This window comes from Primulina tabacum, chromosome 13 (genome assembly GCF_025594145.1).
Source record: "Primulina tabacum isolate GXHZ01 chromosome 13, ASM2559414v2, whole genome shotgun sequence".
NCBI lineage: Eukaryota > Viridiplantae > Streptophyta > Magnoliopsida > Lamiales > Gesneriaceae > Primulina > Primulina tabacum.
This window is the reverse complement of record NC_134562.1, coordinates 163,825-189,721: the sequence shown is the minus strand read 5'-3', so window position 1 is coordinate 189,721 and position 25,897 is coordinate 163,825. Positions and strand designations below refer to the sequence as shown.

Sequence of the window (25,897 nt, the reverse complement as noted above, 5' to 3'; positions counted from 1 at the left end):
TTTTTTTTTTAATAAAACACCGCCGAAAGCGGGGGGGTTAGGCGGACCCCTACCTGTATATATAAACACAAAAGAAATACAAGATAAGGCCTAAAGAGAGGGGAGGTATACCAAGACCTCTCTAAAAGCGAGTCTGACAACACATAAAACATAAAGACATAAAACCTAGGGTGGCAAATACACGTGCCAAAATCTAATCCCTAGGAAAAGCGCATAATAAATATGAACATATAAGAGCAGCGCTAAATACATCAAAACAAATCGAAACATGTCTAAACTGTAAAGATCCGACTCAGATGTAGGTGCAAAAGACAACCAATTGTACCCATCTCTGAGCCGTCTGTCGCTGTAAGTCCAACATGAAAATGGCGTCCTAGTCCGAGATCGGTCGCAATCCAGCTGAAGTAAGAGAAACTTCAAATCCCCAGAAGAAGGTGAAAACGTATGGAGCTCATAACGTCATAAATCCAAGCGTGACTGGAACGTTGATATAAGAGGTAGCCAAGAGATAACATGGAGAGCCACCAATGCACGTAGCAAAAGCAGAGAACATATAAATCCCGACATGAATGGAGCTCTGGGCCAGAGAAACCACTGAGAGAGATCATCCAAAGCCACCATAAAACCCGGCAAGAGAACACAAAATATAGAAAGCGGCGGCCAAGGAGAAGCCTGCAGAGAGCGACCGCCAGAGAACAGGGTGGTCCAAATAAAAGCACCAATGGAGAAGGTGCGAGAGTCCACCCAGATCCAAAGAAACAAAGCACTCCAAAGAGACAGTACCTGCAAAGGAAAAAATACATATAGATATATATAAATATATATATATATAGAAATAGATCCAAATAAAGGAAGGGGCTGCAAATAGCTAAGAACATCTGTATCTAAGATAGGGAAGCCCGGAGATATCCGAGCGGGTCAGTATGGATATGTGTCTGGGTAGTGAAGGACCTAACTCTAAGGTATAAACCCTAATGGTATGAGCCCTCGCCGCCAACGCATCCGCCACCGAATTTCCCTCCCGAAAAATATGTGAAAAATGAACCGCCCGCCCCCTCAAAAGAAACAGAATCCGAGTGACTGTATGATGAAGGTCCCAATGACACCGACGAGAACGCAGGATCTGAAGAGAAATCTGAGAATCGGTCTCAACCCAAAGGGGAAAAAGACCGAGATCGGAACAGATAAGAAGGCCCCTCCAAACCGCCCAAAGCTCCGCCCGGACATTGGTCCCGACTCCGATAAACTCGCTGAAGGAGAGCACCACCCTGCCAGAAGAATCACGCACAACACCACCGACATACGACTCCCCAGGATTGCCCCTCGAACTCCCATCAACATTCAGCTTAAAGCACCCAGGTGGTGGACAGAGCCACCGGACAATCGCTAACCTATGGGTCCGCTGAAAGGCAACAAAAATTCCCAGCGATCTCGCCGCCTCAAAGGCACCAAGCCAGTGCTTGGGCTTAACAATGAAAGCAGCATGGGCAAGACGCAGATAAGACAAAATCTGAGACTTCACAGTCTCCCCAGAAATACGCAACTGACGGTGCTTCGCATCATTACGAGCCATCCAGAGAAACCACAAAACAATGAAGGGTAGAATCTCCTTGACGTGGCCCCCAGGTGCCCAATGAAGATTTCTCTTCCAAGCGCTAAGGAACAACCTGAGATCCCCTGTGCAGGGGATCCGGACACGAAATATGGCCCCAAAGAAATGCCAGACATAACGGGCTATCGGGCCATCAATGAAGACATGTGTAAATGTCTCCGACATATCACAACACTAGCATCGAGAAGCCAACTCAAAGCCACGACGTTGGAGCATATCATCCAACGGGAGCCACTGATGCCAAAATCTCCAAAGAAAAAAAGACATCGTGGGCCTCAACCAACGGCCCCAACAAGGAGTCAAGATATCAGAAACAGGGTCTCTCAATCGGACAAGCTCCCAAGCAGACCTAATCGAAAAAGCACCGTCAGAACTGTGAATCCAAAGCGCCAAACCAGGCTCGCCAAAGGCAATCGGGGTCAAAGTAATCGCCTCAGCAACAGAAGGGGCCACCACAGCGCAAAGAAGATCGAAATCCCAAGCCCCCTCAGACAAAAAGTGAAAAACCCGAACATCACGGCCCCCACGGACCTCACACTGGCTGGACAGAGCAGTATCCCCAAACCATATGTCATCCCAAAAGGACACGTCTCCAAGGCCAACGCGCCAGCGAATTCCGGGCTCGGCGCGAGGTCTGATCCGTAGGAGACGACGCCAGGTGGGGGATATTAAACCACGAGGGAGAACAGAGGCAGGAGCATCCATCTGGCAATACTTCCGTAAAAGGAATCTCGCCCAGAGAGAGGAGCCCTGCCGAAACCGGAACCACAACTTAATAGAAAAGCTATCCACCAGATCTTTCAATCTGCGGAAGCCAAGACCACCCTCCATCACTGGGAGACAGGCTCGAGACCACTTGGCCCAGTGCCATTTCTTCTCCAGTGTCCGCGACCCCCAGAGAAAAGCGTTGAAAACCAGCTCAAGCTTCTCCATGACAGCAAGCGGTGGCTGTACCACCTGAAACAGATAAATCGGCATGGAGAGGAGCACACTGCGGATAAGGGTTATGCGGCTACCCGGAGAGAGCGTCCGGATCTCCCAACCCTCTAACTTCCTACGAACAGATTGTAGGAGGTGCTCAAGCACCTCGGAGGCAAGATAACAGAACTTTTGACAGCGTTCACCAGCTGACCCGAACAATTCTCATAATGATGCAGTAAACCCATAAGGCGCCGCAAACTACGAGACCCACCATTGGCAAAAATAATGACATCATCAGCATAAGCCAGATGGGAAATCAAGATATCACAACCAGAGCGGTACCTGAGCTCAGGATGCTGCAGGTAGAGGCGGTCAAGGCCGCGCGATAGGTACTCCGCCCCCAAAATGAAAAGCATGGGGGACAAGGGATTGCCCTGTCTGAGGCCTCTAGTGGAACCAAAGAACCCCGAGAGAGAGCCATTGATGTTCACGGAGAAATGACAATGAGATATGCAAGCCGAGACCATCACCACAACCCGCTCCGAGAAACCAAAGTGTCTCAAAACCTCGAAGAGGAAAGGCCACTGGACCCTGTCATAGGCCTTGGCCATATCCAACTTCAGGATAACATTACCGCCACGAGTGGGGAGAGTGAGACTGTGAGTGAGCTCCTGGGCTAGGAGAATATTATCGGAGATCATCCGACCCGGAACGAAGCCACTCTGATTCGGTGAAATAAGTCTCTCCGCCACAACCCTCAGCCGAGAGTACAACAGCTTAGAGATGATCTTATTAGTGACATTGCACAGACTAATCGGACGGAAGTCCGACCAAGCATGAGCACCCGCGACTTTGGGGATCAGAGTGATTGTGGTGGCGGTAAAACCCTGGGGGAGGGGAGAACCCCTGAAAAAATCCAGGACAGCATCAAAAACATCCTGATGAACAATCTCCCAACAATGCTGAAAGAACGCCGAGGAGAAGCCATCAGGCCCAGCCACACTATCAGGATGTATGGAGAAGACGGTCGCACGAACCTCCTCCAAAGAAGGGGTCACAACAATACCCTCATTCTCCACAGCAGAGATAACGGAGGGGAAGCCCGAAAAATCAGGACTCGCAAGCGCAGAGGGGTCACCAGTAAGCAAATGCTGGAAAAACGAGGCTCCCGACTGCTGAATCAACTCAGGAGACGTCAGGCATACCCCATTATCCCAGATGCGGAAAATCTTATTCGCCACCCTTTTCTTCTTCACCATGTTGTGAAAGAGTTTGGTGTTCCTCTCACCATCCTCTAACCAGTGGCAAGCAGCTTTCTGTCTCCAAAAATCCGCCTCCATGGCGGTGACACGGGCCAGATCCTCATTGCGATCAGACAGAGAAGTCCAATTCAACTCAGAAGGATCAGCCTCACAGACAACCTCAGCGGACCGAACAGCCCTCTCAGCCTCAATGATTTTATCGAAAAGTTTCCCAAAAACATCCTGATTCCACCACTTGAGGTGATGTTTGAGGCGCTCAATCTTAGCAAAAAGGCGAGGCATACCACTCAAACTACAAGGCAGAAACCAATTAAGCCGAACAGTCTGCAAAAAACCATGATGCCGAAGCCACATACGCTGGAAGCGAAACGAGCTCGGCCCACGGGCAAAAACCGGAGCGGTGACCAAAAGCGGACAGTGGTCAAAGAAAGTACGGGGAAGATGTTCAACACGAATGGAGCTGAAATGATCACCCCAATCAACGGAGACCATAACCCTGTCCAACCGCTTCCAAATGGTCTTATTCGTCCAGGTGAACGAAGAGCCCTCAAAACCGGCATCAACCAGACCAGAATCCAAAATGAAAGTATTGAACTCCTCCATGGGTAGAAGCCTACCACCACGGGTGCCCAAACACTCAGATGCATCTCTGACTACATTAAAATCACCCCCAACAAGCCAAGGACCCAGAGCAGGCTTGACCTGAAGAAGGGAAGACCAAAGATCTCTGCGCTCAACGTTGCCGCAGCTGGCATAAACAAATGAACAAAACACCTCAGTCGGTAAAAAAGAGGCGGACACCTTGATGTGCAGGAACTGAGCATGATCAAAAACACACTCAGTCTGCACATCCGCGAATGAAAAAACCCAAATATTACCAGAAAGATTCGAAATGACTCTAGAAAAACAAAAACGGCGAGTCATGAATCTCTGGTCCAACATGATCATCGGCTCCAAAATGGCCAAAATCTTAATCTGATGCGCCTTCACATAAGCATGAAGCCGCTGTTGGGACTCCGAACTCCGAAGTCCCCGAACATTCCAAATGAGGGAATTCATCGAGATCGATGAGCAGAAGCACCCGGCCGCCGCTTAAACGAATCTCCCAACGCTTCCTTTTTCCTTTTATTCACGTTCGACATATCAGTATCCTGAACACCAGAATCAGAATGTCGATCAAACCCCGTGTCGAGGTCATCAGCAGACATACGCTCGACAATCCGCTCACAAACAGGAGACCCCTGTTGAGCAACAAGTTCCTCAAGATGAGAGGAAACATCTGGAGAAGAAGGAATGGAAGGAATCGAATGGCAACTGTGATTCTCCATGCACTGAACAGAAGTGCCAAAACCCCCCTCCTCAAACTGATGAACCAAAGACTGAACAGACACACTAGCCGTACCCGAAGGTTAGGCGTCAACAATGGGCAGACCCAAACTAATCGGGTCAACATCAACAACAGGAGCCTGATCCAAAGGAGCATCTCCAAGTAAACCATCACCCACAACCTCCAAGTGGGATCCAAGATCAGGATTAAGACCAACCAACTCAGTAGCGTCGCAACGCTGAGCCTCATCATGCCAGGGTGACAAAACCTCAAAGGCATTTGAGGAAGTAACTTGATGCGGAACATCAGGAACTGTAGAGGGGGCTCCAGCAGGAGGACCCCTGTGCACAGGCCGCCTCCTCCGTCTACGTCTAGGGACATCGCCATTTAAATGAAGCTGAGGCTGTGGTCCAGGATTAAAGACAGGAACAGCACCCTCCTGGGGTGTTTGTGCTTTGGGAGGAACTGGATCTTGAGATTTTTGAAAAACGGGTTTAGGCCTCGACGGCCTAGGATTCTTCCCGTGAGAATAACACACGGTAACTGAATGTCCCAGCATCTTGCAGTCAATGCAATATGCGGGGATCTTCTCATAAATGACATCAATAGCCTGTGTGTGATCACCCCAACCAACCCAAACCTGCTGAATGGGAGGCTGTAAAACATCAATTTCCACACATACTCGGGCGAAAGCGCCTCGAGAGACATCACCGGTGTGGTCGTCCATCTTAACAGGCTTACCTACAAGACTCGCAAGAGCAAAAAGAGTACGCTTGTTGAACAAATGCAAGGGTAAGCCCGGAAAACGGATCCAGACTGGCGCAATGGGGGATTCCTCATGCAGATTAAATTCGGGGGTCCACTTAGAAAAACGGATCCCAAGTGGTCCCACAAAAATGTTCCCTCTGGACCAAACGCGCGCGTAATCTTCTTCACATGAGAGAGAAATGACCAAAAAACCTCTGGGTAAGAATTTCAAGTGAAACGATCGCACTAGTTCCATTTTTTCGAAAGCCACAGAAATCGAAGAATTAGGGACTAAGGACCTGTTCCCCGAAATTTTACCGACTAGAGCATATTTAAAAGGTTCGATCAGTGAAGAAATTACCTCAACCGGGAATCGGATACCCGGCTTACCATCCAGAATAGACGGCTCAGGCAGCTCCTCCATCGAATTACGCACATCCTCGAAACTTTTCTGCACGGTGCGAGGAGACGGAGGTGCAAGAGCGTCACGAAAAGAAACAGTAGCCCGAACCTCAGCACAAAGGACGGGTTTGACCGCAGATGCAGAACCATTGACTGCCGAGTCAACTCGGTCAACACGGCGGTTTGACTCGCTCGAGTTGACCCGCGAGTTATCGGCCGGAGTTGCAGCGATCGCCGGCGACATCATGGGGAGTACAGAACCGGTATCCAAAGCACGAGAACCGGAAGTCGGAGGGGCCGATTGGACACTAGAATTGGATGAAATCGATTGAAAATCGCCAATTTGGGCGTTTCTGATCGGCGATTAATTAGCTGAAATTGAAGATATAATTGGATTACCCATAGATCCTGGAGTATATGGTTCAGAGGAATTGACCAACGGAGCGGCGACGACGCCGGAATTGAAGAAAAACCCCGTCGGGGTTAGGGTTTCTGCGGCGGAAAACGTAGATCTGAAATTCCCGTCGGCGCTGAACACCGTTTATGACGGGGCTTGTGGCGTTGTAATCGTCTGGTTATGGGCTTTCCAGATCGGGGTCCCGATTGAACAGAGGTTTCCGGAATCGGCCGGCGGGGACAGAAACATGGGACGTGGCGCGGTGAACAGTACCGACGCAACTTTGGATGTAAAATCGGCTGGGCAAACGGACCCGATCTTTCTCATTTTTGGACACATGAGTCGCCGTGAGGAGGCGCTTCAAATGATGTATGATCGGCGGCAATCGGACCGGTGGAGACTTTCGACGCAAAAGTGGCCGGAAAATGCGGAAATTGAAGAGGCGATTTGGACGGGCAATCCTTTTCCAATGAAGCTGATTTTTGAGTATGTTGTTCATCAAGGTGAGGCGACTCGGGTGAAGGGGTGAACCGGCCGGAAACCGGCGGCGGCGACATGGCGGCGGAGCAGCAAAGTTTAGGCGATTTTTGGGGTGTTTTTTTCGGGTTTTTTTGGTTGAGAGCATTCGGGGTGGTTTTTGGTTTCGGGGTTTGGTTTTGGTTTAGGGTTTAGGGTTTAGGGTTAGGGTTTAGGGTTTTTTTAGGGTTTTTTAGGGTTTAGGGTTTTTTTTTTTTTTTTTTTTTCCGGAAAACACCGCCGGATGCGGGGGGGTTAGGCAGACCATTACCTGTATATATCCACAAAATAAAAAGTAACAGCAGAAAGAAAACCTAAAAGAGGAGGGGGACTATACCAAGACCTCCTCAAAAAGGCTAAAGCAGTAGAAACATAAATGCAAAGTAGCCTAGGGACCTAAATACAAAAGCAAAAAAACCCTAGACTACGACCAAAAGTGCGCCAAAAACTAATCAAATACGAGCAGCGCTAAGAGTCAACAGGGCGAGGAAGACCAAATGATAACTGGGAGATGAGTGCGGTATCCAAGAAGAAACTCTCATCTCTGAGCCATCACCCTGAAGAATCCAATCTGTTAAAACGACTCTAATCTGAGACCGGATAACTGTATGAATCCCGGCAGTCAAAATAAGAGCTGGCCAAGAAATCACTGTACAATGACGATAAAAGGGCAAAATGAAGATCGCAATCCAGCCAGAACAAAAAAGATCCAGCATCTGAAGTATGAATCTGACGAAGGTATCATAACAATGAAGAGGATCGTCCGGAAATAATCCCTGGGACCACCACGACATCCAGTAAACTCCTGTAAAAGAACTGATACGGCGGGAAAGGAGAGCCTGCTGTAAACGCCCGCCAGGGACCAGAAATAGACCAAAGAGAAGCACAAATAGAGATAGCGCTCCAGTGAATATGAGAGGGCCAAGAAAAACACCAATAGGGATAGTGCAAGTGCCCACACAATCCCGAGGAGACCAAACATGTAGTGTGCGAGTGTCTGTGCCCACTCACACCAGACTGGCAAACCGGGGAAAAAGAGAAACCCCCAACAGAACAGTACCTGCAAAGAAAAAATAAATATATACATATAGATATACCGAAGAAATGGATCCAAGTGAAGGAAAGGGCTGCAAACAGCTAAGAACATCTATATCTCAGGTAGGGGAGTCCGGAGGTATCCGAACGTACAAGTATGGAAATGTGCCTAGGGAGGGAGGGACCTAACTCTAAGGTAAAGTGCCTAAGGGTATGGGCCCTCGCCGCCAATGCATCTGCCACCGAATTACCCTCCCGGAATATATGCGAAATATGAACAGACCGCCCCCTCAAAAGGACCAGAATCCTGGATACAATGTGATCAAGACCCCAGCAACATCGACGGGAACGAATGAGCTGAATAGAAGTCAGAGAATCAAGCTCGATCCAAAGAGGGAAAAAAGAATGATCAGAACAAAGGAGAAGACCCCTCCAAACCGCCCAAAGCTCAGCCCGGAGAGAAGACCCAGCTCCGATGAACTCGCTGAATGAGAGCACAACCCTCCCGGAATCATCCCTAACAACGCCACCAGCAGAGGAGTCCCCAGATGGACCACGCGAGCTCCCATCCACATTAAGCTTGAAACACCCGGACGGCGGTCGCAGCCAGCGAACAATCGCCGTCCTATGGAATCTGCGGAGAGCAACCGAAATACCCAGCAATCTCGCCACATGAAACACACCCAGCCAATGTCTGGGCTTGACAGTACGCGCAGAGTGGGCAAGACGCAGGTAATACAAAATCTGATACTTCACCGTCTCCCCAGAAACAGGGAGATGACGGTGCTTAGCATCGTTCCGTGCAGTCCAGAGGAACCACAGAACGATGCAGGGGAGAAACTCCCGCACATGGCCCCCCCGGGACCAGACCAAATCTCTCTTCCACGCACTGAGGAACAAACTGAAATCCTCAGTGTCGGGAATACGAACCCGAAACACGGCACCAAAGAAGTGCCAGACAGACCGAGCAACCGGGCTACGAATAAAAATGTGTGTGAATGTCTCAGCCATATCACAACACTGACATCTCGAGGCTAACGCAAAACCCCGGCGCTGGAGCACCTCATCAACTGGGAGCCACTGATGCCAGAATCTCCAAAGGAAGAACGACATGGTAGGCCTCAACCAACTGCCCCAACACGGGCGGAAAATATCTGAAGACGGAGCACGCTGACGAATCAGCTCCCAAGCAGATCTCACAGAGAAAGCACCATCGGAGCTATGGATCCATCGTGCCATATCAGGGTCTCCCGAAAGAACAGGAATCAAAACAATCTCCTCGGCAACCGAAGGAGCAACAACCGCACAAAGGCGATCAAAATCCCAGGACCCCTCAGACAGAAAATGAGAGACCCGAACATCACGGCCCCCGCGGACCACACACCGGGAGGACAAAGGAACGTCCCCAAACCAAGTGTCATCCCAAAAGAAAACATCTCCGAGACCAACACGCCAACGAATGCCAGGCTCCGCGCGAGGGCGGATCCTGAGGAGACGACGTCAAATGGGGGAAATAGAAGCACGGGCGGGGGCATTGAAGGCTCGCTCAAGCTTCTCCATGACAGCCAGAGGTGGCTGAACCACCTGAAACAGATAAATCGACATGGAGAGGAGCACGCTACGTATCAGGGTCATACGGCTACCCGGGGAGAGGGTCCGAATCTCCCAACCCTCTAACTTCCTACGAACAGACTGTAGGAGGGGCTCAAAAAGGGAGCACGTGCGATTACCCCGATAAAGGGGAACTCCGAGGTACTTGAGGGGCAGATGACCCTCGGCGAACCCGGTGATTCGCAAAAGCCGGGAGCGGAGGCGCCCAGAGCACCTCGGAGGCAAAATCAAAGAGCTCTTCGCAGCATTCACACGCTGCCCCGAACAATTCTCGTAGTGATGCAGAAAATCAACAAGGCGCTGCATACCACGAGACCCACCACTGGAAAAAATAATGACATAATCAGCGTAAGCCAGGTGGGAAATCAAAATATCACAATCAGACCGATACCTAATCGCAGGATGCTGCAGGTAGAGTCGGTCAAGGCCACGAGAAAGATACTCCGCCCCCAAAATGAAAAGAAGGGGAGACAATGGATCGCCCTGCCGGAGGCCTCCGGTGGAACCAAAAAACCCCGATAGAGAGCCATTAATGTTCACGGAGAAATGACAATGGGAAATACAGGCCGAGACCAAAGCCACAACACGCTCAGAAAAACCAAAATGTTTCAAAACATCAAACAGGAAAGACCACTGGACCCTATCATAGGCCTTGGCCATATCCAACTTCAAGATGACATTACCACCACGAGTGGGGAGAGTAATGCTGTGAGTGAGCTCCTGGGCAAGAAGAATATTATCAGAGATCATCCGACCCGGAACGAAGCCACTCTGATTCGGGGAAACAAGTCTCTCCACCACATCCCTCAACCGAGAGTACAACAGCTTCGAGATGATTTTGTTCGTGACATTGCACAGACTGATCGGACGGAAGTCCGACCAGGCGCGTGCACCCTCGACTTTGGGAATTAGAGTGACCGTGGTGGCGGTAAAACCCTGAGGCATAAGAGATCCCTGAAAAAAATCAAGAACAGCACCAAAAACATCCTGATGGACAATCTCCCAGCAATGCTGAAAGAACGCCGAAGAAAATCCATCAGGGCCAGCAACGCTATCAGGGTGAATGGAGAAGACGGTCGCGCGGACCTCCTTCAAAGAGGGAATCGCAGCAAAACCATCATTCTCCACGTCAGAGATAACCGAGGGAAAACCCGAAAAATCAGGGCAATCGAGCGCAGAGGGCTCCCCGGTAAGAAGATCCTGGAAAAACAAGGTTCCTGACTGCTGAATCAAATCCTGAGACGTCAGGCAGACCCCATTCTCCCATATGCGGAAAATTTTATTCGCAACGCGCTTTTTCCTCACCATATTATGGAAGAGTCTGGTGTTCCGCTCACCATCCTCAAGCCAATGGCAAGCCGCTTTCTGTTTCCAAAAATCCGCCTCCATGGCGGTGATACGGGCCAGATCCTCATTGCGATCGGACAACGAAGTCCAATTCACGTCAGAAGGGTCGGCCTCACACACAGCCTCGGCTGAACGAACAGCCCTCTCGGCCTCAGTGAGTCTATCAAAGATGTTACCAAAAACATCCCGATTCCACCACCGGAGGTGATGCTTGAGACGCTTCATCTTGGCAAAAAGCCGAGGCATGCCGCTCAGACTGCAAGGCAGATTCCAATTAAGCCTCACAGTCTGCAAAAAACCATGGTGCCTAACCCACATACGCTGGAAGCGAAACGAGCTCGGCCCACGGGCAAAAACAGGAGCGGTAACCAAAAGCGGACAGTGATCCGAGACAGTACGAGCGAGATGTTCAACCCGAATTGAGCTGAAATGATCTCCCCAATCAACAGAAACCAAGACCCTGTCCAACCGCTTCCAAATGGTCTTATTCGTCCAAGTGAACGAAGACCCCTCAAAACCAGCATCGATCAGGCCAGAATCAAGAATAAAAGTGTTGAACTCCTCCATGGGTAGCAACCTACCACCACGGGAGCCCAAACACTCAGACGCATCCCTGACGATATTAAAGTCGCCCCCAACCAGCCAGGGACCCAAAACAGGCTTAACCAAAAGCAAAGAAGCCCAAAGCTCCCTACGCTGAACATAATCACATCTAGCATAGACAAAAGAACAAAATATCTCTGTCGGCAAGAAAGAGGCAGAGACTTTGATGTGAAGGAACTGAGCATGATCAAAAACACACTCCGCCCTCACATCAGCAGCAAAAAAAACCCAGATATGACCGGAGAGATTAGAGATGACTCCAGAAAACCCCAAACGGCGAGTCATGAATCTCGGATCCAGATCAATCATGGGCTCCAAAACAGCCAAAACCTTAATCTGTTTCTCCTTCACAAAGGCATGAAGCCTCTGCTGGGACTCCGAACCTCGAAGTCCCCGGATATTCCAGATTAAGCAATTCATGGGGAACGGGTGGAAGAAGGATCCGATCGCTTTTTACGCGATCGCCGACCATCATCCTGTGGTCTTTTTCTGGGATTGGACATGTCAGTGTCCAGAATACTACACTCAGACCCACAGCTAACCCCAGACACAGAATGTCGATCAAAATCCTGATCAGGATCATCAGCCGACATGTGACTGGGAATCATCTCAAGAATAGGGGGTCCCTGTCGAGCAATCAACTCATCCAGCATAGAAGTGGCATCAGCAGGGGATGCAGGAAAAGATGGGACCGAGTGACTGCTATGATTTTCAATACATACCTCCGTGGAGGCAAACACAGGCACCACGTCCGGGCGTGGAGATCCAAGGTCATCCACGCAGTCCACAAAAGGAACACTCTCATCGTCCTCAGCCACCGTGACCTCAGGGCGGTCAGGAAAAAAGGCCTCCTGATGAGAACTCAAACCGACAGAGGGATCAGGAACACCTAATCCAAGCTCCTCAGAGCCTACCTCTGTCTCCTGCAAATGGGAAAGAACTCCAAAAGAGTTCGAAGCAAGAGGATCATCCCTCAGGAGAGCCTGTCGAACAGGCCTCCGTCTCTGTCTACGCCGGGGACCATGGCCATTGACATGAAGCTGGGGCTGTGGTCCCGGGACAATGACAGGAACAGCACCCTGAGGAGGTGCCGGAACAGGAGGGGCCTGTGGCTGAGGAGGGTCTCGATCAGTAGGCTTGGATCGAGCAGGTTTTGGATTTTTCCCATGTGAATAGCAAACTTCTGTCGAATGACCCAACATTTTGTAATCCAAGCAATACCCAGGGATTTTCTCATAGACAACATCAATCTCCTGAGTATGATCACCCCAGCCCACCCAAATTTGCTTAACGGGTGGTTCCAACACATTCAACTCCACACAGGCACGAGCAAAAGCGCTCCGAGAGGAGTTAGCAGTAAAGTCATCCATTTTCACCGGGTTGCCCAAAATCTTGGCAAGGGCAAAAAGGCTTTTCTTGTTAAACAGATGAATGGGCAAACCCGGGAAACGCACCCAAACCGGGGCAATGGGAGATTCTTCCTGAAGATTAAATTCCGGGGTCCATTTGGAAAAACGGATCCCGAGAGGTCCAACCATCATCTGCCCACGCGTCCAAAAGAACGCATAATCCTCCTCACACTGAAGTGACAGGATCAGAAAACCCCGAGGCAAGAATCTCAAATCAAAAGATCGCTTCAATCCCAAACGAGCAAATGCCGCCGAAATACTCGAGTTAGGGACTAAGGATCTATTACCAGAAATCTTCCCAACTAAAGAAAACTTAAAAGGTTCGGTCAGAGAAGACATTACCTCATCCGGGAATAAAATACCCGGTTTCCCATCCTTAAGAGTCGGCAGGGGCATTTCATCCATAGCATTCACTACATCTCCAAAGCCATTCCTCCCCGAGCGAGGTGAAGTAGGAGCCAGAGCATCCCTAAATGACACCGGAAACGTCTTAGTCGCCCGAGAATCAGATTTAGAAGCCGAACCTGAGTTGTTGACTGCCGAGTTGACCGGCGAGTTGACCGGCGAGTTGTACCGAAGATCGGCGACGGCGAGGAGGTCATAGAACCGGTCTTCAATCCACTAGATTAGGGCATAAGAGGGGTCGATTGAACCAAAGAAGGGGAGGAAAATCGATTTTGACCTAGAAATTGGGGGTTTCCGACCGGTGGTCGGAAACCTGAAATTGAAGGTGGCAAAACTCGACCCATGACTGGACGATTATAGCCTAAAGAGGAATTGAAGAAATAAGCCGGAACAGTACCTGAAATCGGCGGTGAAGTGGACGGAAACTCACCGATTTGGGGTTTTTTGATCGGCGGCGGATTTTCTGAAATTGATGGAATGATTGGAGAGCCCATGGAATGAGGAGTATACGGTAGTGAGGAATTAGCCAAAGGAACCGCCACGCCGGAGTAATTTGAGAAACATTCCGACGCAGCTAGGGTTTGAGGGTGGAAATCAGTAGATCTGAAATTGTCGCCGGAGGGGAACACCGTTGACGACGGGGCCTGTGGCAGTGGAATCGTCTGGACCTCACGATTCCAGATCGGGGCTTGTTGTGGAAAATAGTGACAAGAATCGGCCGGACGAAGCGGAGAAGAACTCGCCGCCGCGGGGAACAGTGCTGGCGCAACTTGTGACGAAGATTCCGGTGAAAATACTGAGTTATTGATAGTGGGGCTGGTACCAATGGAACCGTCTGCTCGAGGCGAGTCAGATGGTGGGTAGTTGGCGCCGGGAGGAACAGTGCACGGCGACGACGCGATTTTGGACGGAAATGGCGAGATTTCGGTCGGGAAATTAGAGGGGTTACCGGACTTCATTTGGACTGAAACTTGGACAGGGTGGTCGCCGTGAGGAGACGGTTCAGGTGGGGTGGTTGGCCGGCCGGGATCCGGCGGCGGCGGCATGGCAGCGTGTAGGCGTGAATAGTGACGGGTTTAGTGTGTTTTTTCTCACCTTTTACTGTGTGTTTTTTCCGAGAAAATTTTTTTGGGGGCAAAAGGGTCTGGTTTTGGTTTAGGGTTTAGGGTTTAGGGGTTTAGGGTTTTTTTTTTTTTTTTTTTTTTTTTTTTTTTTAAAAAAAACACCATTGGAAGCGGGGGGTTAGGCAGACCCCTACCTGTATATACAACAAAATATCAGCACAAATAAAACCTAACGGAGGGGGACTAGACCAAGACCTCCGCAAAGGCTATACAATCATCACATCATAACAAAAGACAAACACACTACAACAGAGAGCCCAGAAATCAACGCCAAAAAACACATCAAGTCCAACAGGGCACCCTGGAATATGTCAGCAAAAGCAAAATAATAACAACGATGGGCAAGGAGAACCCTGCAGTGAACGCCCATCACATATCTCCCAAAAACGCGAAAAAATAAATCATCCTGGATCAGGAGGTCGCCCGTAAGGCAAACTCGATTGAGCCGCCTTCTGTCGGTAATACCGTCGCTGCTGAGACCGTGTACGGCCCGGGAGAGGTAGAGATAAACATGTAGTAGTAGAAGAAGGCACCACACCCTCCTCACCGCCCACACTCATTGAACCCACCTCAAACGAAGGCAAAGGAATAGAAATAGGAGGGTCACCTACGGGATCCTGAACAAGAGGAGCAAGCTCAACCATCGGAGCCGGAACAATCACAGGTGCAGGAACATCTGCGATAGAAGAAGACACCATATCAACCAAACCCGTGGTCGAAGACGAGCGAGCCGGAGCTGAAGCTGCCTTAGACGAGCGAGCCGGCGCCGGATAACCTGCCGCAAGATTCCCCTCAATCGCTATCTTACTAATAAGTGACGTGACTCTCGGTGGACGGGGTTTCACAGAACCCGAAGACTCCCCAGGACCTGAATCAGTAGGTAAACCTTGCAATATCTCGTAATAATTTTTCGTCGAAATAGGCCGATTCGGATCTCTCCTCACAACAGGTCGACGTCGAGGACGCTTAACAACCTTCTCTTCATACTCAGAAACATGACCACTAGACAGAACCTGATCGGAAGTAACATCCTGTAACGGCACGCTAGGATCCTGCAGTGGTGAGTCAGAAACAACACCCTTACCATGAGGTCGGGTCCGGCGCGGGCGAGAAGACTTGCCATTACGAGAGCAAAATTCAAGTGAATGCCCCAATAACTGGCAATGAGAACAATAATGGGGAACTTGCTCATAAATCACCTCCACAACTTGACTATGGTCACCCCAACCCACCCAGATACGCTCCGGACGAGCGTGAAGAACATCAATCTCAACACAGACTCGAGCAAAAGATCCTCTAGTCCCATCGGCGGTAATTTCATCAATCTTAACTGGATTACCTAAAATCTTAGCAATAGGAAACAAGCTCTGTTTAGCATAAAGATGCAAGGGCAAATCAATAAATCTGACCCAAACAGGAGCAATAGGAGAATCTGCCTCAAACTTGAATTCGGGAGTCCATTTCGAAAAACGAATCACTACAAACCGAATCGAAACAAGAGGCTGAGTCCAAAACCTCAAATATTCCTCCTCACAGGAAAGGGTGAGAACCATATATCCCCGAGGAAGAAAACGAACAGTATGAGAACCCAACAAACCAACACAAGACAAAGCAGATAAAATATCAGAATTAGGAGTCAAACCCCGGTTCCCAGTGATTCGCCCTACCAAAGCAAACTTAAAAGAAGCAGAGAGGGACGAAATAACCTTATCCGGGAACAAAATACCGGGAATCCCATCTCGAACAATCGGAGCTGGCACTTCTTCCATCGAGTCAACTATGTCAGCAAAACTCTGACTCGGCAAAACCGGAGACGTACGATTCAAAATATCCTTAAAAGAGACTGACGGAGGACAAGAAACCTTCGAAGAACGATCAAAAACAGCCGATGGAACAACCGAGGCAGCAATCCGCTAAGGAGGAACTGCCGGTCCAACTCGGCCGAGTGAACTCAGAGAGCCGACCGAGTTCACCGGCGAGTCACCAAACTGAGCACCACCTAATGCCGGAGAGGAGAATGCCAAGCCGGAACCGGCCATTCCACTACCCGAACCGGCCGGAACGGTTGTGACTCGGGACGAAATCGGTGATGAACTCGAGCCAAGAACACCAAATTGGGCGTTTCCGATCACTGAATAATTTTCCAAAATTGGCAACATGGAACAATTGCCCATCTTTTGATTAGAGCTCTGGCCAAAGGAATTGAATTTTAGAGAAGTGTCGACGCCGGAATTGAAGCAAACGTCCGACGAAGGCGAGTGAATAGAGCTTGTAATCGTAGATCTGAAAATCCCGTCCATCGGAGACGTTATAGACATCGGTGCTGGTACCATATGAAGCGCCTTGGAGTGGGTATTACAGATCGGGACCCCGATCGAACAAACACCATCGGAAGCGGCCGGAATCGAGAAAACCGTAGGCGGCGATTCTGTGAACAGTAAATTCGCGATTTTACCAGATGAATCGGGGCACCAAACGGACTCCGATTGACCTGAAATTTGAACACAAGGTGCGATTTGAGAAGATGATTCTAGTGGTACAAGAATCCTAGCCGGACGATGAACTTTAGCCGGCGCGATCGAGCTCGCCGGAAAATGCGCAGATTTCGAGCATTCAGACGTGGAATTGGCCAAGCAAAGGTGCTCCGATTGACCTGAAATTTTTACAGTATCCTCGTCTCGTCGAGGCGCATCTGTTGGTGTCATTGGCCGGCCGGAAACCTGCGTTAACATGGAGGCGATTTTTGGGCGATTTTTGGCTTATTTTGGGTCACTATTCACTTTAGAGAAAAAATTTTAGGGGCGAAAATGGTTTAGGGTTTAGGGTTTAGGGTTTTTTTTTTTTTTTTTCCAGGAAAACACCGCCGGATGCGGGGGGGTTAGGCAGACCCCTACCTGTATATATCCACAAAATAAAAAATAACAGCAGAAAGAAAACCTAAAAGAGGAGGGGGACTATACCAAGACCTCCTCAAAAAGGCTAAAGCAGTAGAAACATAAATGCAAAGTAGCCTAGGGACCTAAATACAAAAGCAAAAATACCCTAGACTACGACCAAAAGTGCGCCAAAAACTAATCAAATACGAGCAGCGCTAAGAGTCAACACGGCGAGGAAGATCAAATGATAACTGGGAGATGAGTGCGGTATCCAAGAAGAAACTCTCATCTCTGAGCCATCACCCTGAAGAATCCAATCTGTCAAAACGACTCTAATCTGAGACCGGATAACTGTATGAATCCCGGCAGTCAAAATAAGAGCTGGCCAGGAAATCACTGTACAATGACGATAAAAGGGCAAAATGAAGATCGCAATCCAGCCAGAACAAAAAAGATCCAGCATCTGAAGTATGAATCTGACGAAGGTATCATAACAATGAAGAGGATCGTCCGGAAATAATCCCTGGGACCACCACGACATCCAGTAAACTCCTGTAAAAGAACTCATATGGCGGGCAAGGAGAGCCTGCAGTAAACGCCCGCCAGGGACCAGAAATAGACCAAAGAGAAGCACAAATAGAGATAGCGCTCCAGTGAATATGAGAGGGCCAAGAAAAACACCAATAGGGATAGTGCAAGAGCCTACACAATCCCGAGAAGACCAAACATGTAGTGTGCGAGTGTCTGTGCCCACTCACACCAGACTGGCAAACCGGGGAAAAAGAGAAACCCCCAACAGAACAGTACCTGCAAAGAAAAAATAAAGATATACATATAGATATACCGAAGAAATGGATCCAAGTGAAGGAAAGGGCTGCAAACAGCTAAGAACATCTATATCTCAGGTAGGGGAGTCCGGAGGTATCCGAACGTACAAGTATGGAAATGTGCCTAGGGAGGGAGGGACCTAACTCTAAGGTAAAGTGCCTAAGGGTATGGGCCCTCGCCGCCAATGCATCTGCCACCGAATTACCCTCCCGGAATATATGCGAAATATGAACAGACCGCCCCCTCAAAAGGACCAGAATCCTGGATACAATGTGATCAAGACCCCAGCAACATCGACGGGAACGAATGAGCTGAATAGAAGTCAGAGAATCAAGCTCGATCCAAAGAGGGAAAAAAGAATGATCAGAACAAAGGAGAAGACCCCTCCAAACCGCCCAAAGCTCAGCCCGGAGAGAAGACCCAGCTCCGATGAACTCGCTGAATGAGAGCACAACCCTCCCTGAATCATCCCGAACAACGCCACCAGCAGAGGAGTCCCCAGATGTACCACGCGAGCTCCCATCCACATTAAGCTTGAAACACCCGGACGGCGGTCGCAGCCAGCGAACAATCGCCGTCCTATGGAATCTGCGGAGAGCAACCGAAATACCCAGCAATCTCGCCACATGAAACACACCCAGCCAATGTCTGGGCTTGACAGTACGCGCAGAGTGGGCAAGACGCAGGTAATACAAAATCTGATACTTCACCGTCTCCCCAGAAACAGGGAGATGACGGTGCTTAGCATCGTTCCGTGCAGTCCAGAGGAACCAAAGAACAATGCAGGGGAGAAACTCCCGCACATGGCCCCCCGGGACCAGACCAAATCTCTCTTCCACGCACTGAGGAACAAACTGAAATCCTCAGTGTCGGGAATACGAACCCGAAACACGGCACCAAAGAAGTGCCAGACAGACCGAGCAACCGGGCTACGAATAAAAATGTGTGTGAATGTCTCAGCCATATCACAACACTGACATCTCGAGGCTAACGCAAAACCCCGGCGCTGGAGCACCTCATCAACTGGGAGCCACTGATGCAAGAATCTCCAAAGGAAGAACGACATGGTAGGCCTCAACAAACTGCCCCAACACGGGCGGAAAATATCTGAAAACGGAGCACGCTGACGAATCAGCTCCCAAGCAGATCTCACAGAGAAAGCACCATCGGAGCTATGGATCCATCGTGCCATATCAGGGTCTCCCGAAAGAACAGGAATCAAAACAATCTCCTCGGCAACCGAAGGAGCAACAACCGCACAAAGGCGATCAAAATCCCAGGACCCCTCAGACAGAAAATGAGAGACCCGAACATCACGGCCCCCGCGGACCACACACCGGGAGGACAAAGGAACGTCCCAAAACCAAATGTCATCCCAAAAGGAAACATCTCTGAGACCAACACGCCAACGAAGGCCAGGCTCCGCGCGAGGGCGGATCCTGAGGAGACGACGCCAAATGGGGGAAATAGAAGCACGGGCGGGGACACAGGCAGGAGCATCCAGCCGGCAATACTTCCGGAAAAGGAATCTCGCCCATAGAAAGGAGCCCTGCCGAAATCTGAACCATAATTTTATAGAGAAACATTCCACGAGATCTTTCAATCTGCGGAATCCAAGGCCCCCCTCAAGCACGGGGAGGCAAGCCCGGGACCACCGGGCCCAGTGCCACTTCCTTTCCAAGGGCCTCGACCCCCAGAGGAAGGCATTGAAGGCTCGCTCAAGCTTCTCCATGACAGCCAGAGGTGGCTGAACCACCTGAAACAGATAAATCGACATGGAGAGGAGCACGCTACGTATCAGGGTCATACGGCTACTCGGGGAGAGGGTCCGAATCTCCCAACCCTCTAACTTCCTACGAACAGACTGTAGGAGGGGCTCAAAAAGGGAGCACGTGCGATTACCCCGATAAAGGGGAACTCCGAGGTACTTGAGGGGCAGATGACCCTCGGCGAATTCTCGTAGTGATGCAGAAAATCAACAAGGCTCTGCATACCACGAGACCCACCACTGGAAAAAATAATGACATCATCAGCATAAGCCAGGTGGGAAATCAAAATATCACAATCAGACCGATACCTAATCGCAGGATGCTGCAGGTAGAGTCGGTCAAGGCCACGAGAAAGATACTCCGCCCCCACAATGAAAAGAAGGGGAGACAATGGATCGCCCTGCCGGAGGCCTCTGGTGGAACCAAAAAACCCCGATAGAGAGCCATTAATGTTCACGGAGAAATGACAATGGGAAATACAGGCCGAGACCAAAGCCACAACACGCTCAGAAAAACCAAAATGTCTCAAAACATCAAACAGGAAAGACCACTGGACCCTATCATAGGCCTTGGCCATATCCAACTTCAAGATGACATTACCACCACGAGTGGGGAGAGTAATGCTGTGAGTGAGCTCCTGGGCAAGAAGAATATTATCAGAGATCATCCGACCCGGAACGAAGCCACTCTGATTCGGGGAAACAAGTCTCTCCACCAAGTCATGGGTAAGATATCTATGCCTTCAATTAGGGTTTAGGGTTTAGGGTTTTGGGGTTTTGGGGTTTCGGGGTTTCGGGTTTCGGGTTTAGGGTTTAGGGTTTAGGGTTTTTTTTTTTTTTTTTTTTTTGCCGAAAGCGGGGGTGTTAGGCGGACCCCTACCTGTATATATAAACACAAAAGAAATACAAGATAAGGCCTAAAGAGAGGGGAGGTATACCAAGACCTCTCTAAAAGCGAGTCTGACAACACATAAAACATAAAGACATAAAACCTAGGGTGGCAAATACACGTGCCAAAATCTAATCCCTAGGAAAAGTGCATAATAAAAATGAACATATAAGAGCAGCGCTAAATACATCAAAACAAATCGAAAACATGTCTAAACTGTAAAGATTCGACTCAGATGTAGGTGCAAAAGACAACCAATTGTACCCATCTCTGAGCCGTCTGTCGCTGTAAGTCCAACATGAAAATGGCGTCCTAGTCCGAGATCGGTCTGCAGTAAATGATCCCGCAATAAAAATAATATCCGGCTGGAGAAGCATTGTGCCAAAACAGTAGAAGCACAGATGGAGTACCGCAATCCAGCTGAAGTAAGAGAAACTTCAAATCCCCAGAAGAAGGTGAAAACGTATGGAGTTCATAACGTCATAAATCCAAGCGTGACTGGAACGTTGATATAAGAGGTAGCCAAGAGATAACATGGAGAGCCACCAATGCACGTAGCAAAAGCAGAGAACATATAAATCCCGACATGAATGGAGCTCTGGGCCAGAGAAACCACTGAGAGAGATCATCCAAAGCCACCATAAAACCTGGCAAGAGAACACAAAATATAGAAAGCGGCGGCCAAGGAGAAGCCTGCAGAGAGCGACCGCCAGAGAACAGGGTGGTCCAAATAAAAGCACCAATGGAGAAGGTGCGAGAGTCCACCCAGATCCAAAGAAACAAAGCACTCCAAAGAGACAGTACCTGCAAAGGAAAAAATACATATAGATATATATAAATATATATATATATATAGAAATAGATCCAAATAAAGGAAGGGGCTGCAAATAGCTAAGAACATCTGTATCTAAGGTAGGGAAGCCCGGAGATATCCGAGCGGGTCAGTATGGATATGTGTCTGGGTAGTGAAGGACCTAACTCTAAGGTATAAACCCTAATGGTATGAGCCCTCGCCGCCAACGCATCCGCCACCGAATTTCCCTCCCGAAAAATATGTGAAAAATGAACCGCCCGCCCCCTCAAAAGAAACAGAATCCGAGTGACTGTATGATGAAGGTCCCAATGACACCGACGAGAACGCAGGATCTGAAGAGAAATCTGAGAATCGGTCTCAACCCAAAGGGGAAAAAGGCCGAGATCGGAACAGATAAGAAGGCCCCTCCAAACCGCCCAAAGCTCCGCCCGGACATTGGTCCCGACTCTGATAAACTCGCTGAAGGAGAGCACCACCCTGCCAGAAGAATCACGCACAACACCACCAACAGACGACTCCCCAGGATTGCCCCTCGAACTCCCATCAACATTCAGCTTAAAGCACCCAGGTGGTGGACAGAGCCACCGGACAATCGCTAACCTATGGGTCCGCTGAAAGGCAACAAAAATTCCCAGCGATCTCGCCGCCTCAAAGGCACCAAGCCAGTGCTTGGGCTTAACAATGAAAGCAGCACGGGCAAGACGCAGATAAGACAAAATCTGAGACTTCACAGTCTCCCCAGAAATACGCAACTGACGGTGCTTCGCATCATTACGAGCCATCCAAAGAAACCACAAAACAATGAAGGGCAGAAACTCCTTGACGTGGCCCCCAGGTGCCCAATGAAGATTTCTCTTCCAAGCGCTAACGAACAACCTGAGATCCCCTGTGCAGGGGATCCGGACACGAAATATGGCCCCAAAGAAATGCCAGACATAACGGGCTATCGGGCCATCAATGAAGACATGTGTAAATGTCTCTGACATAACACAACACTGGCATCGAGAAGCCAACTCAAAGCCACGACGTTGGAGCATATCATCCAACGGGAGCCACTGATGCCAAAATCTCCAAAGAAAAAAAGACATCGTGGGCCTCAACCAACGGCCCCAACAAGGAGTCAAGATATCAGAAACAGGGTCTCTCAATCGGACAAGCTCCCAAGCAGACCTAATCGAAAAAGCACCGTCAGAACTGTGAATCCAAAGCGCCAAATCAGGCTCGCCAAAGGCAATCGGGGTCAAAGTAATCGCCTCAGCAACAGAAGGGGCCACCACAGCGCAAAGAAGATCGAAATCCCAAGCCCCCTCAGACAAAAAGTGAAAAACCCGAACATCACGGCCCCCACGGACCTCACACTGGCTGGACAGAGCAGTATCCCCAAACCATATGTCATCCCAAAAGGACACGTCTCCAAGGCCAACGCGCCAGCGAATGCCGGGCTCGGCGCGAGGTTTGATCCGTAGGAGACGACGCCTGGTGGGGGATATTAAACCACGAGGGAGAACAGAGGCAGGAGCATCCATCTGGCAATACTTCCGTAAAAGGAATCTCGCCCAGAGAGAGGAGCCCTGCCGAAACCGGAACCACAACTTAATAGAAAAGCTATCCACCAGATCTTTCAATCTGCGGAAGCCAAGACCACCCTCCATCACTGGGAGACAGGCTCGAGACCACTTGGCCCAGTGCCATTTCTTCTCCAGTGTCCGCGACCCCCAGAGAAAAGCGTTGAAAACCAGCTCAAGCTTCTCCATGACAGCAAGCGGTGGCTGTACCACCTGAAACAGATAAATCGGCATGGAGAGGAGCACACTGCGGATAAGGGTTATGCGGCTACCCAGAGAGAGCGTCCGGATCTCCCAACCCTCTAACTTCCTACGAACAGATTGTAGGAGGTGCTCAAAAAGGGAACATACTCGGTTACCCCTAAACAAGGGGACTCTGAGGTACTTGAGGGGCAAATGACCCTCCGCAAACCTGGTGATGCGCAAAATCCGAGAGCGAAGTCGCTCAGAGCACCTCGGAGGCAAGATAACAGATCTTTTGACAGCGTTCACCAGCTGACCCGAACAATTCTCATAATGATGCAGTAAACCCATAAGGCGCCGCAAACTACGAGACCCACCATTGGCGAAAATAATGACATCATCAGCATAAGCCAGATGGAAAATCAGGATATCACAACCAGAGCGGTACCTGAGCTCAGGATGCTGCAGGTAGAGGCGGTCAAGGCCGCGCGATAGGTACTCCGCCCCCAAAATGAAAAGCATGGGGGACAAGGGATCGCCCTGTCTGAGGCCTCTAGTGGAACCAAAGAACCCCGAGAGAGAGCCATTGATGTTCACGGAGAAATGACAATGAGATATGCAAGCCGAGACCATCTCCACAACCCGCTCCGAGAAACCAAAGTGTCTCAAAACCTCGAAGAGGAAAGGCCACTGGACCCTGTCATAGGCCTTGGCCATATCCAACTTCAGGATAACATTACCGCCACGAGTGGGGAGAGTGAGACTGTGAGTGAGCTCCTGGGCTAGGAGAATATTATCGGAGATCATCCGACCCGGAACGAAGCCACTCTGATTCGGTGAAATAAGTCTCTCCGCCACAACCCTCAGCCGAGAGTACAACAGCTTAGAGATGATCTTATTAGGGACATTGCACATACTAATCGGACGGAAGTCCGACCAAGCATGAGCACCCGCGACTTTGGGGATCAGAGTGATTGTGGTGGCGGTAAAACCCTGGGGGAGGGGAGAACCCCTGAAAAAATCCAGGACAACATCAAAAACATCCTGATGAACAATCTCCCAACAATGCTGAAAGAACGCCGAGGAGAAGCCATCAGGCCCAGCCACACTATCAGGATGTATGGAGAAGACGGTCGCACGAACCTCCTCCAAAGAAGGGGTCACAACAATACCCTCATTCTCCACAGCAGAGATAACGGAGGGGAAGCCCGAAAAATCAGGACTCGCAAGCGCAGAGGGGTCACCAGTAAGCAAATGCTGGAAAAACGAGGCTCCCAACTGCTGAATCAACTCAGGAGACGTCAGGCATACCCCATTATCCCAGATGCGGAAAATCTTATTCGCCACCCTTTTCTTCTTCACCATGTTGTGAAAGAGTTTGGTGTTCCTCTCACCATCCTCTAACCAGTGGCAAGCAGCTTTCTGTCTCCAAAAATCCGCCTCCATGGCGGTGACACGGGCCAGATCCTCATTGCGATCAGACAGAGAAGTCCAATTCAACTCAGAAGGATCAGCCTCACAGACAACCTCAGCGGACCGAACAGCCCTCTCAGCCTCAATGATTTTATCGAAAAGGTTCCCAAAAACATCCTGATTCCACCACTTGAGGTGATGTTTGAGGCGCTTAATCTTAGCAAAAAGGCGAGGCATACCACTCAAACTACAAGGCAGAAACCAATTAAGCCGAACAGTCTGCAAAAAACCATGATGCCGAAGCCACATACGCTGGAAGCGAAACGAGCTCGGCCCACGGGCAAAAACCGGAGCGGTGACCAAAAGCGGACAGTGGTCAGAGAAAGTACGGGGAAGATGTTCAACACGAATGGAGCTGAAATGATCACCCCAATCAACGGAGACCATAACCCTGTCCAACCGCTTCCAAATGGTCTTATTCGTCCAGGTGAACGAAGAGCCCTCAAAACCGGCATCAACCAGACCAGAATCCAAAATGAAAGTATTGAACTCCTCCATGGGTAGAAGCCTACCACCACGGGTGCCCAAACACTCAGATGCATCTCTGACTACATTAAAATCACCCCCAACAAGCCAAGGTCCCAGAGCAGGCTTGACCTGAAGAAGGGAAGACCAAAGATCTCTGCGCTCAACGTAGCCGCAGCTGGCATAAACAAATGAACAAAACACCTCAGTCGGTAAAAAAGAGGCGGACACCTTGATGTGCAGGAACTGAGCATGATCAAAAACACACTCAGTCTGCACATCCGCGGATGAAAAAACCCAAATATTACCAGAAAGATT

General features: G+C 49.7%; 2 protein-coding genes across 2 annotated transcripts; both read right to left on the bottom strand.

Annotated features, from left to right (window-relative positions):
* Window positions 1-459: 459 nt before the first annotated feature.
* Window positions 460-1,777, bottom strand: LOC142523070 (uncharacterized). The gene is made up of 2 exons (XM_075626709.1): window positions 971-1,777; window positions 460-783 (listed from the first exon to the last, which is right to left on the bottom strand). The coding sequence occupies exons 1-2, from the start codon at window positions 1,775-1,777 to the stop codon at window positions 460-462; spliced, it is 1,131 nt and encodes a 376-aa protein (XP_075482824.1).
* Window positions 1,778-17,793: 16,016 nt separating this feature from the next.
* Window positions 17,794-25,087, bottom strand: LOC142523065 (uncharacterized). Its single transcript, XM_075626704.1, has 6 exons — window positions 22,073-25,087; window positions 21,693-21,883; window positions 19,576-19,861; window positions 19,033-19,264; window positions 18,355-18,401; window positions 17,794-18,180 (listed from the first exon to the last, which is right to left on the bottom strand). The coding sequence occupies exons 1-6, from the start codon at window positions 25,085-25,087 to the stop codon at window positions 17,794-17,796; spliced, it is 4,158 nt and encodes a 1,385-aa protein (XP_075482819.1).
* Between the last annotated feature and the right edge of the window lie 810 nt (window positions 25,088-25,897).

Coding starts and splice junctions, on each gene's coding strand:
- LOC142523070 (XM_075626709.1), bottom strand. CDS start 1,777: ATGTCGGAGACATTTACACATGTCTTCATTGATGGCCCGATAGCCCGT. Junction 784..970: donor CGAGGGCTCATACCATTAGG/GTTTATACCTTA, acceptor TTTCCTTTGCAG/GTACTGTCTCTTTGGAGTGC.
- LOC142523065 (XM_075626704.1), bottom strand. CDS start 25,087: ATGGAGGCGGATTTTTGGAGACAGAAAGCTGCTTGCCACTGGTTAGAG. Junction 21,884..22,072: donor CGAGGGCTCATACCATTAGG/GTTTATACCTTA, acceptor TTTCCTTTGCAG/GTACTGTCTCTTTGGAGTGC. Junction 19,265..19,575: donor GCTCCGATGGTGCTTTCTCT/GTGAGATCTGCT, acceptor TTTGTTCCTCAG/TGCGTGGAAGAGAGATTTGG.